We start from the raw sequence: 17,031 nt of genomic DNA on the forward strand, positions 1-17,031 counted from the left end.
ATGTAAAGCCCTTCCATGAAAAGCAATGCAGGGGTGCTGGCAGATCATTGTTTTCAATGGAGCCACCGGCAGCAGCCGCGGCTCCATTGAAAACAATGCACGGACCTGAATTCCCGTGTTTTTGCACGTACATGGGTGCGCACTTATGTACGCAGAAAAACACGCTCGTGTGAAGCCACCCTTATTGTGGCACAGTATACAAGATCTAATGACTCTCCCTAATCTAATCTAGAACTTACCTCCTCATAGTTTGGTGTGACAGGGATGATCCCTCATAAACCCGTGCTGATATAGAGTTATACAGTAATTTTCCTAGAGGTACTCCAGGATAGCATCTCTTAGAAAACCCCTCAAACATTTTACCCACAATAGAAGTTAGACTTACCAGCCTGTAGTTTCCAAGTTTGCTTTCTGACTTCACTTTTTTAATATTGGTACCACTTTTGCGATGGGCCAATCCAGTGGCACAGACCCTGTCACTATAGAGTCCTTAAATATAACAATGGTTTGTATATCTCACTAATTAATTCCCATAGCTCGTCTGAGCTTGATGCTTGTTCAAGCATTAGGGTACTTGAGATGCTCGTTACTCGAGACGAACACCACGCAGTACTCGAGTCAATTGCATTTCGTTTCCCGCATGTTTAGCGCCATTTTCTAACCAATAGACGTGGGGAAGGCATTACGACTTCCTGCTGTGACGTGGCAGCCCTATCCCACCCCACAGTAGTGAGTGGCTGGCGAGATCAGGTAACCGCCGAGTACTTAAACTGGTCCCGCCCACGGCTCGCCTCAGACGCATGCTAGCAGAGGTTAGGGAAAGTGCTTCTGATATAGGAAAGTATTAGAGTAGGATCCTGTCTTCAAGAACCCCAATGGTCCTTCTTAAGCTACTCAGTGTGCATTACTGTTGTGGATGGCTGGGAGCAGTAGTGCACCATTTTCTTTTTTTTTTAAGCATCTCGGGCTGTGTAGGCAATTTTATCTATAGCGTTCTCAGTCTGCATTGTATTATGCAGAGTTTAAGGGAAGAGCTGCTTATATAGGGAAAGTGTTAGAGTAGGGTCCTGTCTTCAAAAACCCCAACGGTCCTTCTTAGAGCTACATCTGACCGTGCGCATTATAGTTATGGCTGGCTGGGAGTAGTAGTGCATCAATTTTTGTATTACGCATCTAGGCCTGTTCCCAGCCTTTCAGTAATTAAGTTCTCAGCCTGCAGTGCTGTACAACCATCTCTCGGTCACCGTGAAATTGCTCTCTAATATTTCCTAGCCTACTGCAAACGACTTCAGTTACACCGTTCTGTGTCTGCAATGCATTAAACAGAGTGTAGTGGCACAGCCACTTCCATAGGGAAAGTTATATACACTACGTTGTCCTGATCCTCCGTGTAAAAACCTTAACGCTCCTCCTTAGGGCTATATCTGACCATGTGCATTATAGTTGTGGCTGGCTGGGAGTAGTAGTGCTTCCATTTTTGTATTACGCAGCTAGGCCTGTTCCCAGCCTTTCAGTAATTGCGTACTCAGCCTGCGTTGCCGAACAAACAGCTCTCACCGTGAAATTGCTCTCTTATATTTCCTAGCCTACTGCAAACGACTTCAGTTATACCTTTCTGTGTCTGCAGTGCATTAGACAGAGGTCTTACCGCTAAACAGTGCTGTAATATTTCCTAGGCCACTGCAAAGTGTTTCAGCTCTTCCGCTGTGCAGAGCGTCTCACAATACCCTTTCCTTGGTGGGGTTGAGATAGCCACAGTTACCAGCACTATCCACTGGCTTTAGAGTCTTCTCCCACTCCACACAGCCTCTATTATCTACAAGTCTCTGCAAGCGGTAAATTACCCCTAGATATCAGCAAATTTTTTCAAGACACAGCATAGAGTCTCCGCTATCTACAAGTCTCTGTGTGCGGAGAATTAAGCCACAGTTGTCAGTGCTGTACAGTGGGGTAATTTGGGCCCTGCTCCATTATTAATCCGCTATGATGTGGAGTAAGGGTAAGGGTCGAGAACGAGGACATCCAAGTGAAGGTGTGGGCACAGGCCGAGTTCCTGGGCGTGGTGAATCACAGCTGGCCGCTGCAGGATTAGGAGAGAGGCAAGTTTCTGGGCTCCCCAGCTTCATATCACAATTTACGGGTCAACGTGGTAGACCTTTATTACAATCAGAGCAGTGTGAGCAGGTCCTGCTATGGATGGCAGAAAATGCATCCAGCAACGTATCGACCACTCAGTCTTCTACGCAGTCCACTACTCCCGAGACAAATCCTTTGGCTGCTGCTCCTCCTTCCTCCCAGCCCCCTTACTCTATGAAAATGACATATTCTGAGCAGGCAGACTCCAAGGAACTGTTCTCGGGTCCCTGCCATGAGTGGGAAAAAAATGGTTCCTCTCTCACCTGAGGAGTTTGTCGTGACCGATGCCCAACCTTTGGAAAGTTCCCGGGGTCCGGATGATGAGGCTAGGGACTTCCGGCAACTGTCTCGAGAGCTTCTTGTGGATGAGGAGGACGATGATGATGAGACACAGTTGTCTGTCAGTGAGGTAGTAGTAAGGTCAGTAAGTCCGAGGGACGAGCACACAGGATTCGGAGGAAGAGCAGCTGGATGTTAAGGTGACTGACCCCACCTGGTTTGCTAGAGCAAAGAATCCCCCAACTGTTTCCCAAAGCACCCCCTCGCGGCAAGTCTCTGTGCAGAGGGCTAGGTGTTCAAAGGTGTGAATGTTTTTTAGGGAGAGCGCAGACGACCTACGAACAGTGGTGTGCAACCTGTGTCGCACCAAGATCAGCCGGGGAGCCACCACTACCAGCCTCACCACCACCAGCATGCGCAGGCATATGATGGCCAAGCACCCCACAAGGTGGGACGAAGGACATTCACTGCCTCCCGGTCACACCACTGCCCCTTCCCTTGTGCCCCAGCCTGCAACACAGATCCAATCCCCCTCCCAGGACCCAGGCATGAGCACCTCCCAGCCTGCACTCACACCCTCACCTCCACGGTCCTGCACTCCATCCAGCAATGTCTCTCAGCGCAGCGTTCAGCTGTCGCTAACACAAGCGTCTGAGCAAAAGCGCAAATACGCCGCCACCAACCCCCGCACGCACAAGCTTTAAACGTGCACATTGCCAAATTAATCAGCCTGGAGATGCTGCCATACAGGCTTGTGGAAACGGAGGCTTTCAAAAGCATGATGGTGGCGCGCTACTCGGTCCCCAGTCGCCACTATTTTTCCCGGTATACCGTCCCAGCCCTACACCAGCACGTCTCCCGCAACATAAATTGTGCCCTCACCGACGTGGTTACTGGGAAGGTCCACTTAGCGACAGACACGTGGACAAGTACTGGCAGGCAGGGCCACTATATCTCCGATGGCACATTGGGTGAACTTGGTGGAGGCTGGGACCAAGTCAGAGCCTGGGACCGCTCACGTCCTACCCACACGCAGAATAGCGAGTCCTACCTCGGTGCTGGTATCTGCGGTGTTTTATGCCACCTCCTCCAAACCCTCCCCCTCCTCCTCCTCCTCCGCCACCTATATATCTTAATTAAGAAGTGTGAGCACGTCGCCAGCAGTTGGTAGCACGCGGCGCGGAAGCACAGGGGTGGGCAAGAGTCAGCAAGCCGTGCTGAAACTAATCAGCGTAGGTGACAAGAGGCACACGGCCCCCGAGCTGCTGCAGGGTCTGACAGAGCATACCGACCTCTGGCTTTCGTCGCTGAGTCTCCAACCGGGCATGGTCGTGTGTGACAACGGCCGTAACCAGGTGGCGGCTCTGCAGCTTGGCAGCCCCACACACGTGCCATGCCTGGCCCACGTCTTTTCATCTGGTGGTTCAGCGGTTTCTGAAAAACTACCCCCACTTGTCTGACCTGCTCGGCAAGGTGCGCCGTGTCTGCGTACATTTCCGCAAGTCCGCCATGGACGCTGCCACCCTGCGGACCCTGCAAAGTCGGTTTCAGCTGCCAGAGCACAGACTGCTGTGCGACGTGGCCACATGCTGGAATTCTATGCTGCACATGTTGGCCAGGCTGTACGAGCAGCGTAGAGCAATAGCAGAATACCAGCTGCAACATGGGCGGCGGAGTGGTAGTCAGCTTCCATAATTCTTTACTGAGGAGTGAGCATGGATGGCAGATATCTGCCAGGTCCTCGGAAACTTTGAGGAGTCTACCCAGATGTTGAGCGGCGATGCGGCAATCATTAGCGTTACCATCCCGCTGCTTTGCCTGCTGAGAAGTTCGCTGCAAAGCATAAAGGCCGACGCTTTGTGGTTGGAATAGGAGATTGGGGATGACAGTATGTCGCTTAATAGCCAGAGGAGGGGGAAGAGACAGCTGGGCACACTGCAGAGGGTACCCACACTGTTTGCCTCTCATCTGTTCAGCATGTATGGGCTGTAGAGGAGAATCTGGAAAGGCATCTTCCTAGTGAGGACAGCGATGTGTTACGTACTTTGACCCTGGCACACATGGCTGACTTCATGTTAGGCTGCCTTTCCCGTGACCCTCGCGTTACACGCATTCTAGCCAACACGGATTACTGGGTGTACACCCTTCTTGATCCACGGTAAAAGGAGAACCTTTCCACTCATTCATTATACTGCTGCCACGTAAATGTTACAGGGGTCTGCCTATACTACTGCCACGTAAATGTTACAGGGGTCTGACTGTACTGCTGCTACAAGAATGTTACAGGGGTCTGCCTATACTACTGCTACAAGAATGTTACTAGGGTCTGCCTATACTTCTGCCATGTAATTGCTACACGGGTCTGCCAATACTGCTGCTACAAGAATGTTACTGGGGTCTGCCTATACTGCTCTCACTTAAATGTTACAGGGGTCTGCCTATACTTCTGCCACGTAATTGCTACAGGGGTCTGCCAATACTGCTGCCACGTAAATGTTACAGGGGTCTGCCTATACTGCTGCTACAAGAATGTTACTAGGGTCTGCCTATACTTCTGCCATGTAATTGCTACACGGGTCTGCCAATACTGCTGCTACAAGAATGTTACAGGGGTCTGCCTATACTGCTGCCACCTAAATGTTACAGGGGTCTGCCTATACTGCTGCTACAAAAATGTTACAGGGGTCTGCCTATACTGCTGCCACGTAATTGCTACACGGGTCTGCCAATACTGCTGCTACAAGAATGTTACAGGGGTCTGCCAATACTGCTGCTACAAGAATGTTACAGGGGTCTGCCAATACTGCTGCTACAAGAATGTTACAGGGGTCTGCCAATACTGCTGCTACAAGAATGTTACAGGGGTCTGCCAATACTGCTGCTACAAGAATGTTACAGGGGTCTGCCAATACTGCTGCTACAAGAATGTTACAGGGGTCTGCCTATACTGCTGCTACAAGAATGTTACAGGGGTCTGCCAATACTGCTGCTACAAGAATGTTACAGGGGTCTGCCTATACTGCTGCTACAAGAATGTTACAGGGGTCTGCCAATACTGCTGCTACAAGAATGTTACAGGGGTCTGCCTATACTGCTGCCACAAAAATGTTACAGGGGTCTGCCTATACTGCTGCCACAAGAATGTTACAGGGGTCTGCCTATACTGCTGCCACCTAAATGTTACAGGGGTCTGCCTATACTGCTGCTACAAAAATGTTACAGGGGTCTGCCTATACTGCTGCCACGTAATTGCTACACGGGTCTGCCAATACTGCTGCTACAAGAATGTTACAGGGGTCTGCCTATACTGCTGCCACAAAAATGTTACAGGGGTCTGCCTATACTGCTGCTACAAGAATGTTACAGGGGTCTGCCTATACTGCTGCCACCTAAATGTTACAGGGGTCTGCCTATACTGCTGCTACAAAAATGTTACAGGGGTCTGCCTATACTGCTGCCACGTAATTGCTACACGGGTCTGCCAATACTGCTGCTACAAGAATGTTACAGGGGTCTGCCAATACTGCTGCTACAAGAATGTTACAGGGGTCTGCCAATACTGCTGCTACAAGAATGTTACAGGGGTCTGCCTATACTGCTGCTACAAGAATGTTACAGGGGTCTGCCAATACTGCTGCTACAAGAATGTTACAGGGGTCTGCCTATACTGCTGCTACAAGAATGTTACAGAGGTCTGCCAATACTGCTGCTACAAGAATGTTACAGGGGTCTGCCTATACTGCTGCCACAAAAATGTTACAGGGGTCTGCCTATACTGCTGCCACAAAAATGTTACAGGGGTCTGCCTATACTGCTGCCACAAGAATGTTACAGGGGTCTGCCTATACTGCTGCCACCTAAATGTAACAGGGGTCTGCCTATACTGCTGCCACCTAAATGTAACAGGGGTCTGCCTATACTGCTGCTACAAAAAAGTTACAGGGGTCTGCCTATACTGCTGCCATGTAATTGCTACAGGGGCCTGCCAATACTGCTGATACGAGAATGTTACAGGGGTCTGCCTATACTTCTGCCACAGAAATGTTAGAGGGGTCTGCCTATACTTCTGCCACAGAAATGTTAGAGGGGTCTGCCTCTACTGCTGCTACAAAAAAATGTTACAGGGGTCTGCCTATACTGCTGCCACCTAAATGTTACAGGGGTCTGCCTATACTGCTGCTACAAAAATGTTACAGGGGTCTGCCTATACTTCTGCCACGTAAATGTTACAGGGGTCTGCCTATACTTCGTCTACAAGAATGTTACAGGGGTCTGCCTATACTTCTACTAAAGAAATGGTACCGGGGTCTGCTTATACTACTGCTACCAAAATGTTACTGGGGTCTACTTATACCTTTTCTACTGGAATGTTACAGGGGTCTGTTTATACTATGGGTGCACACAGACTTCCCATCGCGGTGTTTTACCTATCAGGCCCAAAAAACACTCACTGACTAGGGCATGAATTGTGGGGCGAGGTCAATATGTATTTTCTCTCGTGTTACCACAGTTATCTGTGAAACTCGTTTGGGCCACTGAAGAGGAGCGTTACTGGCTTAATGAGATATTCACAGCTGTACTAGCATCGGAGTCCGCTCTATGCTCGCGTTTGCTGAGGGTGTGTGCAGTGGCCTATGTCCTCAGTGGAGTGAAAGTCTGCCATGTTTGGGCACTGTAATTTTTTCATGTTTATTACTTTTTTGGGGTTCCTTCTGCTCGCCTATGCTGTGAGTGCACAAAAACTTCCCATTGCAATGTTTTACCTGTCGGGCACAAAAGTCACTGACTGACTTGGGTAGGGTGCAGTGTGCAGATGGCTTTCCCCTTGCAGTGTCGATTGAGCTATCCGACACCAACACAGAATGAATAGTGTGAGGGGACCCGGATTGCCCATTGCTATGTAACTCGCGGCACCTTGGGTCACACAGTTTGTTTGCTGGGACCGAGCCTGAGCAAGAGCCCGCTCACATACTTCCCACACAGGCTACAGCGGGTCCTGATCATGGTTTCTTGGCCTTGTAAGGCCACCTCCTCCTCCTGCTTGGGGTCAGGGGATCAGCACTGGGCATCATGTATTTGCTGTCGTGTTACAACAGTTGTCTGATACACTGGTTTGGGCAAAAGAAGAGGAGCGTAAATGCATTAATGAGACATTCAATGCTGTACTAGCATCGAGGTCCGCTTCATGCCTACGATTTCTGAAGCTGTTGGCCAGGGCCTACATCCCAGGGGAACTGCAAGTATGCCAGGTTGGGCCTGTGGAACTTTTTCCTGGCTAATCCAGTCATTGGAGCCGTGAAAGCAAACGCAACAGATTTAATGAGCCCGTCGCAGGTGAACTAGCATCGAAGTCCGCTTCATGCCTAAGATTGCTGAAGCTGTTGGCCAAGGCATAGGTCCCGGGTGAACTGCACGTACGCCAGGTTCGGCCTCTGGAACTTTTTCCTGGCTAATCCAGTCATTGGAGCTGTGAAAGCAAGCATAACTGATTTAATGAGCCCGTCGCAGATAAACTAGCATCGAAGTCCGCTTCATGCCTACGATTGCTGAAGCTCTTGGCCGATTCCCAGGTCCCGGGGGAACTGCAACTGCACAAGGTTGGGCCTGTGGAACTTTTTCCTGCTAATCCAGTCATTGGAGCGGTGAAAGAAAACGTAAGTGATTTACGTTCGCAGCTGAACTAGCATCGAAGTCCGCTTCATGCCCTTGATTGCTGAGGCTTTGTGCAGAGGTCTATGTCCTCGGCACAGTGAAAGTCTGCCATGTTTGGGCACTCTGATTTCTTCATGGTTCATGTCTTGGGTCGCCTGGGGCCCACCTATGATGTGGGTGCACACAGACTTCCCATTGCAGTGATTTACCTGTCTGGCACAAAGACACTGACTGACTTGGGTAGGGGGCAGAGTGCAGATGACTTTCCCCTTGTGGTGTTGATTGAGCTATCCGACACCTGGACAGAATGAATACTTTGTGGACACATGGATTCCCCATAGCTTTTTAACTCATGCCCACGTTTGCAGCTCCTGACGGAGGTTGGCACTTTATTGGAATGAAGATCGAACGTCAATTTCTCATTGATTGTCAACAGCATTGTGGGCAGCATTGTGGGCTATCGCCTGCCAACCCTCTGCAGTGTATGTCTCTGGTTCCTCCTCATGGCAGACGCGCTTGGAAATAGACATGAGGGTGGTGTGGCTATGATGCGAGGGTGATGTGGCTATGAAGCAAGCGTGTGGCATGAGGGCAACTGAAGGCTGCGCAGGGACACTTGTGTGCACTGTGAATGCTGGGTCGTGCGGGGGGTTGGGCAGCATGTAACCCAGGAGGAGAGGCAGGGGTGTGTCCCGCAGGTAGTGCTTGTGCTTGGTTGGAGGTAGTGTGGTGCTTAGCTAAGGTGTGCCTTGCTAATGAGGGTTTGTCCAAAGTAAAAATTGTTAGGGGGGGAGGGGGGGCACACTCTTGCCGCTATTGTGGCTTAATAGGGAGACCTGGGAGCCTGAGATGCAGCCCTGCATGCTGGCCCTCCCCTATCTGTTTCCATCACTTTCGTAGGTTTTCCAGATTTTCACAAGTGAAAACCGAAGCGGAGCATGGGTCATATACAAAAATGCTCGAGTCGCCCATTGACTTCAATGGGGTTCGTTACTCGAAACGAACTCTCGAGCATCGCGGAAAGTTTGACTCGAGCAACGAGCACCCGAGCATTTTGGTGCTCGCTTATCTCTAATTATTATTTTTAAAATTCAGATTGGGAACCCTGAGGAGAGATAAGCAGGAAGTCTGCATCTCCCTGACTGCCTGCCATACATCTGCCGCCAGGGCCATAGGATATTTTTTTCTTGACATCTTTCAAGAGGCTTTGGTGACATATGGCAGATTTGACAACCCTGTCATAAATCTGGCCGTTCTCCCCTTTGTCTGGGACGCTCATGGACATTATGGAAGAGTTGACAAGCATGTAATAATCTTCACTAACTCCTATTTTGTCTGTTTTACATTTAGAACTATGGAGACCCATGTTTTCACAGTCACCAATGTAACAGCGGGTGTTGCAATCATGGGACCTCTGTGTACAAAGCATTTTGTGTACCAAAACATGACAAAACTCGGAAATGTCTCGGCCCGGTGAGTACCTGTAACCAGCTGTTGTCCTGGTTTCTCATCCACACACAGTATAAGGGCTCAGTCACACGGGCATTTGTACGCGCGTCTGTCAGTTGTGTTTGCCGGCTGCATTTAAATAGAACCAATGCTTTTCAATGGGAGTGTGCACATGTTTGAATTTTACATGTGCATAAATGCACACGGCAAAAATTAGAGGACACCGGTTCGCAGAATGCATGTAACTGCGGCAAACCAGTGTTCTGTGTAAGTGGAACTCGTGGATGTGAAACACCTTGCGCTTAATGGGGCCGGCGGCAGCAGCGCTGACCCCCATTGAGAAGATCGCGATCCTTTGCCACAGCTGCAGAGGAGAGCAATGTTCTCCCATTAAATTCAATATTGCCAGATCCATTGAATTCAATGCGAGAACATTGCTCTCCTCTTCCACAGCTGTGGCAGAGGATTTTTTTATCTCCACGGTGAGGCCCATTTTAACTGGACACTGACAATGCTATCAGTGTCCAGTGACAATGGGACTCCCCGCGGAGATGAAGAAATCCTCTGCCACAGCTGTAGCAGAGGATCGCAATGTTCTCTGTATGTCAATGGGGCTGTTGCAGCTGCCGCCAGCCCCATTGACCACAGGTGAAATGTGGCAGCATCCAGGGGTTTCACATCCAAGGAATTCCCTGCTGCAGCTGTCACAGCAGGGGATAGCGGGCAGCGCACTTTTTGAGCTGATAAACGCTGCTAGCAGAATTTTTCCGCCATGTCGCCTGCTTCGGGCATGCAAATTTTTGAACGCATAACTGATGCATTCAAAAATTTGTGTGGCAAAACGCCCGTGTGACTGAGCCCTAAGGTATCGTTTACACGGGTTTCAAACTGACATATCCATGCTAGATTTTTTTTCCATGGCTCTGTCCATTTAATCCATGGTAGAATATTGAAGTTATAGTTTGGAATTCTGCTGTAGCTCTTGTCAATGGGGTAAATACGCATTCGCCCGCCGGATCTGGTTTCCGTGTGATTGTCATGTCAATTCTCATTGCTGTAATGTTCAAAAAACACAACAGTTCAGATAGCGCCAAAGGATTAATGATGGGTTATCCATTTTAGCATTTTCATATCCTTCATAGTCGAGGAGAGCTGCAACGACAGTATGGGGGTTTCTCTCAAGGAGAATGGCCTCCAGAAAAGAAGCAAACAACAAGTTTTAAATAAAAAAGGTTTGCGCTCGTAGAATATGCAAGAAGATAACCCAAATAAGTCTTCAATCCGAGACAAGCAAGAAATAAGAACGGCACTTACTCCGGAGGAGGGGGGGGGGGATGTATAGAACAAGAAGCCCCCTCCTTGAAGTGCTGACTCTTCTAAATCCCTCAGGCCGCAAATATTACTGCACAGCAAGCGGGTCAAGTCTTCACTTTATTTCTAGGAGGCATAGGCAACGCGTTTCGGTGTAATAACAACACCTTTATGAAGCCAATATTATTGCTGTAATGTGGATTTGAAAATCTGCATGTAGAAAAATTTATCCTATATGATCTACTAGCTGATATACCCGGCTTCGCCCGAGTTAATTTGGTACTGGTGTTTATCTGGTGTTCACACGGAAAATCTTATGAAGTCGTGGTTACTGTAGAGATACTGGAAAAACATATGTTCACCATTTTGCATAGTTCTCTGCGTTACCCAGGAAACACCATGTGGAGGTAAACATGCAACATTTCCTTTATATAAAATGACATCAGGAAGTGAGAGAATTAGATTACGTATGTAAAATTTGGCCGCTAATTCTTTTGCACTTAGAATTGAATAATCGAGTTGGGACCCATTAACTTTTCCTACTTATGACATAATCAGTGCTTGTGCCAAATTTCAAGTTTCTATGACATCGGGAAGTGAGAGAATTAGATTTCGTACATAAAATGTGGACGCTAATTCTTTTGCGCTTAGAATTGAACAATCGAGGTGGGACCCATTAACTTATCCTATTTATGACATAATCAATGTCCGTTGCAAATTTCATGTTTCTATGACACCAAGAAGTGAGAGAATTAGATTCCGTACGTAAAATTTGGACGCTAGTTTTTTTGCACTAGAATTAAATAATGGAGTTGGGACCCATGAGCTTTTCCTATTTATGACATATTCAATGCTTATGGCAAATTTCAAGTTTTTATGACTTTGGGAAGTGAGAGATTTAGATTATGTACGTAAAATTTCGACGCTACTTCTTTTGCGCATAGAATTGAATAATCGAGTTGGGACCCATAAGCTTTTCCTGTTTATGACAATTAATGCTCGTGTCAAATTTCACGTTTCTATGACACCGGAAAGCCCTTTCACAGTTTAGACAAATTTAAAAGTAATAACTTTTATTAATTATATTTAAAACCTGTTTGGACAAACGCAGGGCACAACACAAGAACCACTGGGTTAGCAGAGGTATAGAAGTCTCTACAGAGACTTTAACGCCACATATTATGCTACTTCCCTCTTTGTAACGATTATAGCAGAAGGGAACAGCGTATTATAGATAGTTAGCGAATACAGTGGCTTTGATTAACAAAAAATTAAAGAACTCGGACCAGATTCTTTACTAATATCCCTTTCCCGTGCTCTTGGCTCTAGGAAAGAGGTTCACTGTCAAAAAGATGAACAGCTTGGCCTATATCACTGAGTAATCCTAGCAGTGAGGCTGGAATTAATGATAAACATAATCCAGTCTTAGGCAGAGGGAGGATAGGTTTCTAGAGGGTTATGGTGTAGGGAAAGGTAAATGATGTATATCCTGTGGTGATACAAGTCTCTACATTATTGTCCATGAACATATAGATCCCTCTATTGTTTAGATTTCTACGAACAGAAAGGGAAAAGGAAAGTTGTGGGTCCAGTATATATGTCAATGGACACACTTCTCCTTCAAGGGACTGTTTAAACAGTCCTTGAACATTTAATTCATTAGGATTTTTGATATAGGCACAGTTGCTCTTTTTTATAAATATTGTATAGTCTCTTGTAGTTTCTCTCTCAGTACTGTATAATCTCTTGTAATTTTATTCTCAATGCGTTTCTCCGCTAATAGTGGCGGGTCATCAGGAGATCATTGAGTTTAGTACTAAAGAATCAGTTTTGTTTGTTTATTAGTACAAAAGAAGTCAGTGTGCTTGTTTATTATTTATTTCCGAGTTCACTCAGAACCAGAAAAATACGATAATAGGCCAATCACTCCAGATATTCGTGCTATATCTGCTAATTCACAGCGATAGATTGATATGCATAGGATGAGGAGAAGCCGGCCAAATATAGGCGGTATCCTATTCGGTGTCAACTAGAGCATAGTTGATATTGGTATCGGGCATACACTACCATGTAGCGGCAGTTTCCCGTATTCAGATAGAGGAGGACTCTCGAAAGTTGTTGCGAGAGTAGCATCAAGTCTTATGTGTAGACTGTAGGTGGGTCTTGATTGACCCTTGTCAGGGAGTGCCTACTGGTCAGACCAGGGTTGTTATCCAAGATAATATATGTAACAACCAAGTCTGACTCAGTATCTCAGCATGCACGGTAGAGACTCCTTACTTAGACTTGATATCGGGCAATATAGGGCACACTGCGATATAGAGGCAGTTTCTCGTGCTTAAATAGAGAAGGACTCTCTGGAGAATATTGCAGGAGTCAACATCAAGCTCTTTGTGCCGACAATCAATCAGTCAAAGTGACCCCTGTCAAATAGTGCCAAGCCCAGGGTTGCTAGTATAAGCAATGTAAGCAACGCCTGAGTCTGACCCAGTAACTAGATCTACACAGTGGGGTCACTATCACCGAGTCTTCCTGTTTCTAAATCTGCCTCTATCCGAGGTATAGTGATATCAGATCTGGAGTGAATAGAGCAGCGCCTCTGGCCTTGATGGTAGGTATGGGCTATCTTTATGACACCGGAAAGTGAGAAAATTACATTCCGTACGTAAAATTTGGACGCTAATAATTTTGCGCATAGAATTGAACAATCGAGTTGGGACTAGAGATGAGCGAACATACTCATCCGAGCTTGATACTCGTTCGAGTATTAGCGTGTTCGAGATGCTCGTTACTCGAGGCGAGCACCACGCGATGTTCGGGTTACTTTCACTTTCATCTCTGAGACGTTAGTGCGCTTTTCTGGCCAATTGAAAGACAGGGAAGGCATTACAACTTCCCTCTGCGACGTTCAAGCCCTATACCACCCCCCTGCAGTGAGTGGCTGGCGAGATCAGGTGTCACCCGAGTATAAAAATCGGCCCCTCCCGCGGCTCGCCACAGATGCGCTCTGACATAGTTCAGGGAAAGTGCTGCTGCTGGTGCTGCTGCTATAGAGAGAGTGTTAGGAGTATTTTAGGCTTCAAGAACCCCAACAGTCCTTCTTAGGGCCACATCTAACCGTGTGCAGTGCTGTGGAGGCTGCTTTGTGCAGTGTTGCACTTTTTTTTGGGGGGGATATATCGGCCGTGCAGAGCATTGCGCCCTGCAGTAATACTCCAGGGACAGAAGTGCGGAGGAAGGGACAGAAGACATATTCATTGAATATAGGCAGTGGGCCTTTTCTAAAAAATATTGGGCAAAAAATCTATTTGGCCTGCCTGTCACTGTGCTCAGTGTTCTGGGTCTGTCTGTGCTGGGGGTAGTATTTCTCCAAATAAATACGCAGCCAGCTAAGTGTTACAGCAGGCTTGCGCCAAATTATTTCCTGGCTCTGAAATCACCGGTCTGTTGCAGTTAATAACAGTGCAACACTGCAGTTCCGTGACACACACATCAGGGACAGAATTGTGTAGGCAGGGCCAGAAGACATATTATAGATTGAATATACGCAGTGGTCCTTTTAAAAAAAATATTTAAAAAAAATCTATTTGGCCTGCCTGTCACTCTGCTCAGTGTTCTGGGTCCGTGTCTGTTGGGGGTAGTATTTCTCCAAATAAATACGCAGCCAGCTAAGTGTTACAGCAGGCTTGCGCCAAATTATTTCCTGGCGTTCCGTAAGCAAAGTCAGCCTCCAACCACAGGCCAATAAGCGGCACATTTAATTACAGCGTTCTGTTTCTGCATTACTGGTAATACAGCATGCTGAGGGGTAGGGGTAGGCCTAGAGGACGTGGACGCGGCCGAGGACGCAGAGGCCCAAGTCAGGGTGTGGGCACAGGCCGAGCCAGTGCGGTGGCCAGGGGTAGAGGCAGGGCCAGACTGAATAATCCACCAACTGTTTCCCAAAGCACCCCCTCGCGCCATGCCACCCTGCAGAGGTCAAGGTGCTCTACGGTGTGGCAGTTTTTCACAGAGACGCCTGACGACCGACGAACAGTGGTGTGCAACCTTTGTCGCGCCAAGATCAGCTGGGGAGGCACCACCAGCATGCACAGGCATATGATGGCCAAGCACCCCACAAGGTGGGACGAAGGCTGTTCACAGCCTCCGGTTTGCACCACTGCCTCTCCCCGTGCCCCAACCTGCCACTCAGATCCAACCGCCCTCTCAGGGCACAGGCACTACCGTCTCCAGGCCTGCACCCACACCCTCACCTCCGCTGTCCTCGGCCCCATCCAGCAATGTCTCAGCGAAGCGTCCAGACGTCGCTAGCGCCACTGTTTGAGCACGAGCGCAAGTACGCCGCCACGCACCCGCACACTCAAGCGTTAAACGTGCACATTGCAAAATTGATCAGCCTGGAGATGCTGCCTTATAGGCTTGTGGAAATGGAGGCTTTCAAAAGCATGATGGCGGCGGCCCCACGCTACTCGGTTCCCAGTCGCCACTACTTTTCCCGAAGTGCCGTCCCAGGCCTGCATGACCACGTCTCCAGCAACATTGTACGCGCCCTCACCAACGCGGTTACTGCCAAGGTCCACTTAACAACAGACACGTGGACAAGCACAGGCAGGGCCACTATATTCCTCCTCCTCCTCCTCCTCCTCCTCCCCCATGCCCATGCCCATGCCCTTAATTTGGTGGTTCAGCGCTTTCTGAAAATCTACCCACACTTGTCATACCTGCTCGGAAAGGTGCGCCAGCTCTGCGCACATTTCCGCAAGTCCCACACGCACGCTGCCACCCTGCAGACCCTGCAACATCGGTTTCATCTGCCAGTGCACCGACTGCTGTGCGACGTGCCCACACAGTGGAACTCTACGCTCCACATGTTGGCCAGACTCTATGAGCTGCGTAGAGCTATTGCGGAATACCAACTCCAACATGGGCGACGTAGTGGGAGTCAGCCTCTTCAATTATTTACAGAAGAGTGGGCCTGGTTGGCAGCCATCTGCCAGGTCCTTGGAAACTTTGAGGAGTCTACCCAGATGCTGAGCGGGGATGCTGCAATCATTAGCGTCACCATTCCTCTGCTATGCCTCTTGAGAAGTTTCCTGCAAAGCATAAAGGCAGACGCTTTGCAATCGGAAACGGAGGCGGGGGAAGACAGTATGTCGCTGGATAGTCAGAGCACCCTCATGTCTATATCTCAGCGCGTTGAGGAGGAGGGGGAGGAGCATGAGGAGGAGGGGGAAGAGACAGCTTGGCCCACTGCTGAGGGGACAGATGCTGCTTGCCTGTCATCCTTTCAGTGTGTATGGCCAGAGGAGGAGGAGGAGGATCCTGAAAGTGATCTTCCGAGTGAGGACAGCCATGTGTTGCGTACAGGTACCCTGGCACACATGGCTGACTTCATGTTAGGATGCCTTTCTCGTGACCCTCGCTTTACACGCATTCTGGCTACTACTGATTACTGGGTGTACACACTGCTCGACCCACAGTATAAGGAGAGCCTTTCCAATCTCATTCCCGAAGAGGAAAGGGGTTCGAGAATGATGCTATACCACCGGGCGCTGGTGGACAAACTGATGGTAAACTTCCCATCCGACAGCGCTAGTGGCCGAAGGCGCATTTCCGCCGCCCAGATAGCAGGGGAGGCGCAGAGATCAGGCAGCATGTACAGCGCAGGCAGCGGAACATTATCCAAGGCCTTTGCCAGCTTTATGGCTCCCCAGCAAGACTGTGTCACCGGTCCCCAGTCAAGGCTGAGTTGGCGGGAGCACTGTAAAAGGATGGTGAGGGAGTATGTAGCCGATCGCACGACCGTCCTCCGTGACGCCTCTGCCGCCTACAACTACTGGGTGTCGAAGCTGGACACGTGGCCTGAACTCGCGCTGTATGCCCTGGAGGTGCTGGCTTGTCCTGCGGCTAGCGTCTTGTCAGAGAGTGTGTTTAGTGTGGCTGGGGGAATCATCACGGATAAGCGTACCCACCTGTCAACCGACAGTGCCGACAGGCTTGCACTCATCAAGATGAACAAAGCCTGGATTTCCCCAGACTTCTCTTCTCCACCAGCGGACAGCAGCGATACCTAAACAATACGCAGGCTGCACCCGCGGATGGAAGCATCGTTCTCTAGCCCCATCCAAAACGGGGACCTCCTCCTCCTGAAACCTCACATAATCACGCCGAACGGGCAATTTTTCTTAGGCCCACAAGGCTCAG

At 48.9% G+C, this 17,031-nt stretch overlaps 1 protein-coding gene across 1 annotated transcript in view; it reads left to right on the forward strand.

Annotated features, from left to right (window-relative positions):
* Nucleotides 1-17,031, forward strand: part of LOC136614303 (leucine-rich colipase-like protein 1) — a 77,415-nt gene that overhangs the window by 12,639 nt on the left and 47,745 nt on the right. Inside the window, exon 3 of the mRNA XM_066594106.1 lies at nt 9,418-9,540. Coding sequence (XP_066450203.1) covers nt 9,418-9,540 — 123 coding nt within the window. The remainder of the gene's footprint in view (nt 1-9,417; nt 9,541-17,031) is intronic.

The sequence above is a fragment of the Eleutherodactylus coqui genome, chromosome 1, assembly GCF_035609145.1.
Source record: "Eleutherodactylus coqui strain aEleCoq1 chromosome 1, aEleCoq1.hap1, whole genome shotgun sequence".
NCBI lineage: Eukaryota > Metazoa > Chordata > Amphibia > Anura > Eleutherodactylidae > Eleutherodactylus > Eleutherodactylus coqui.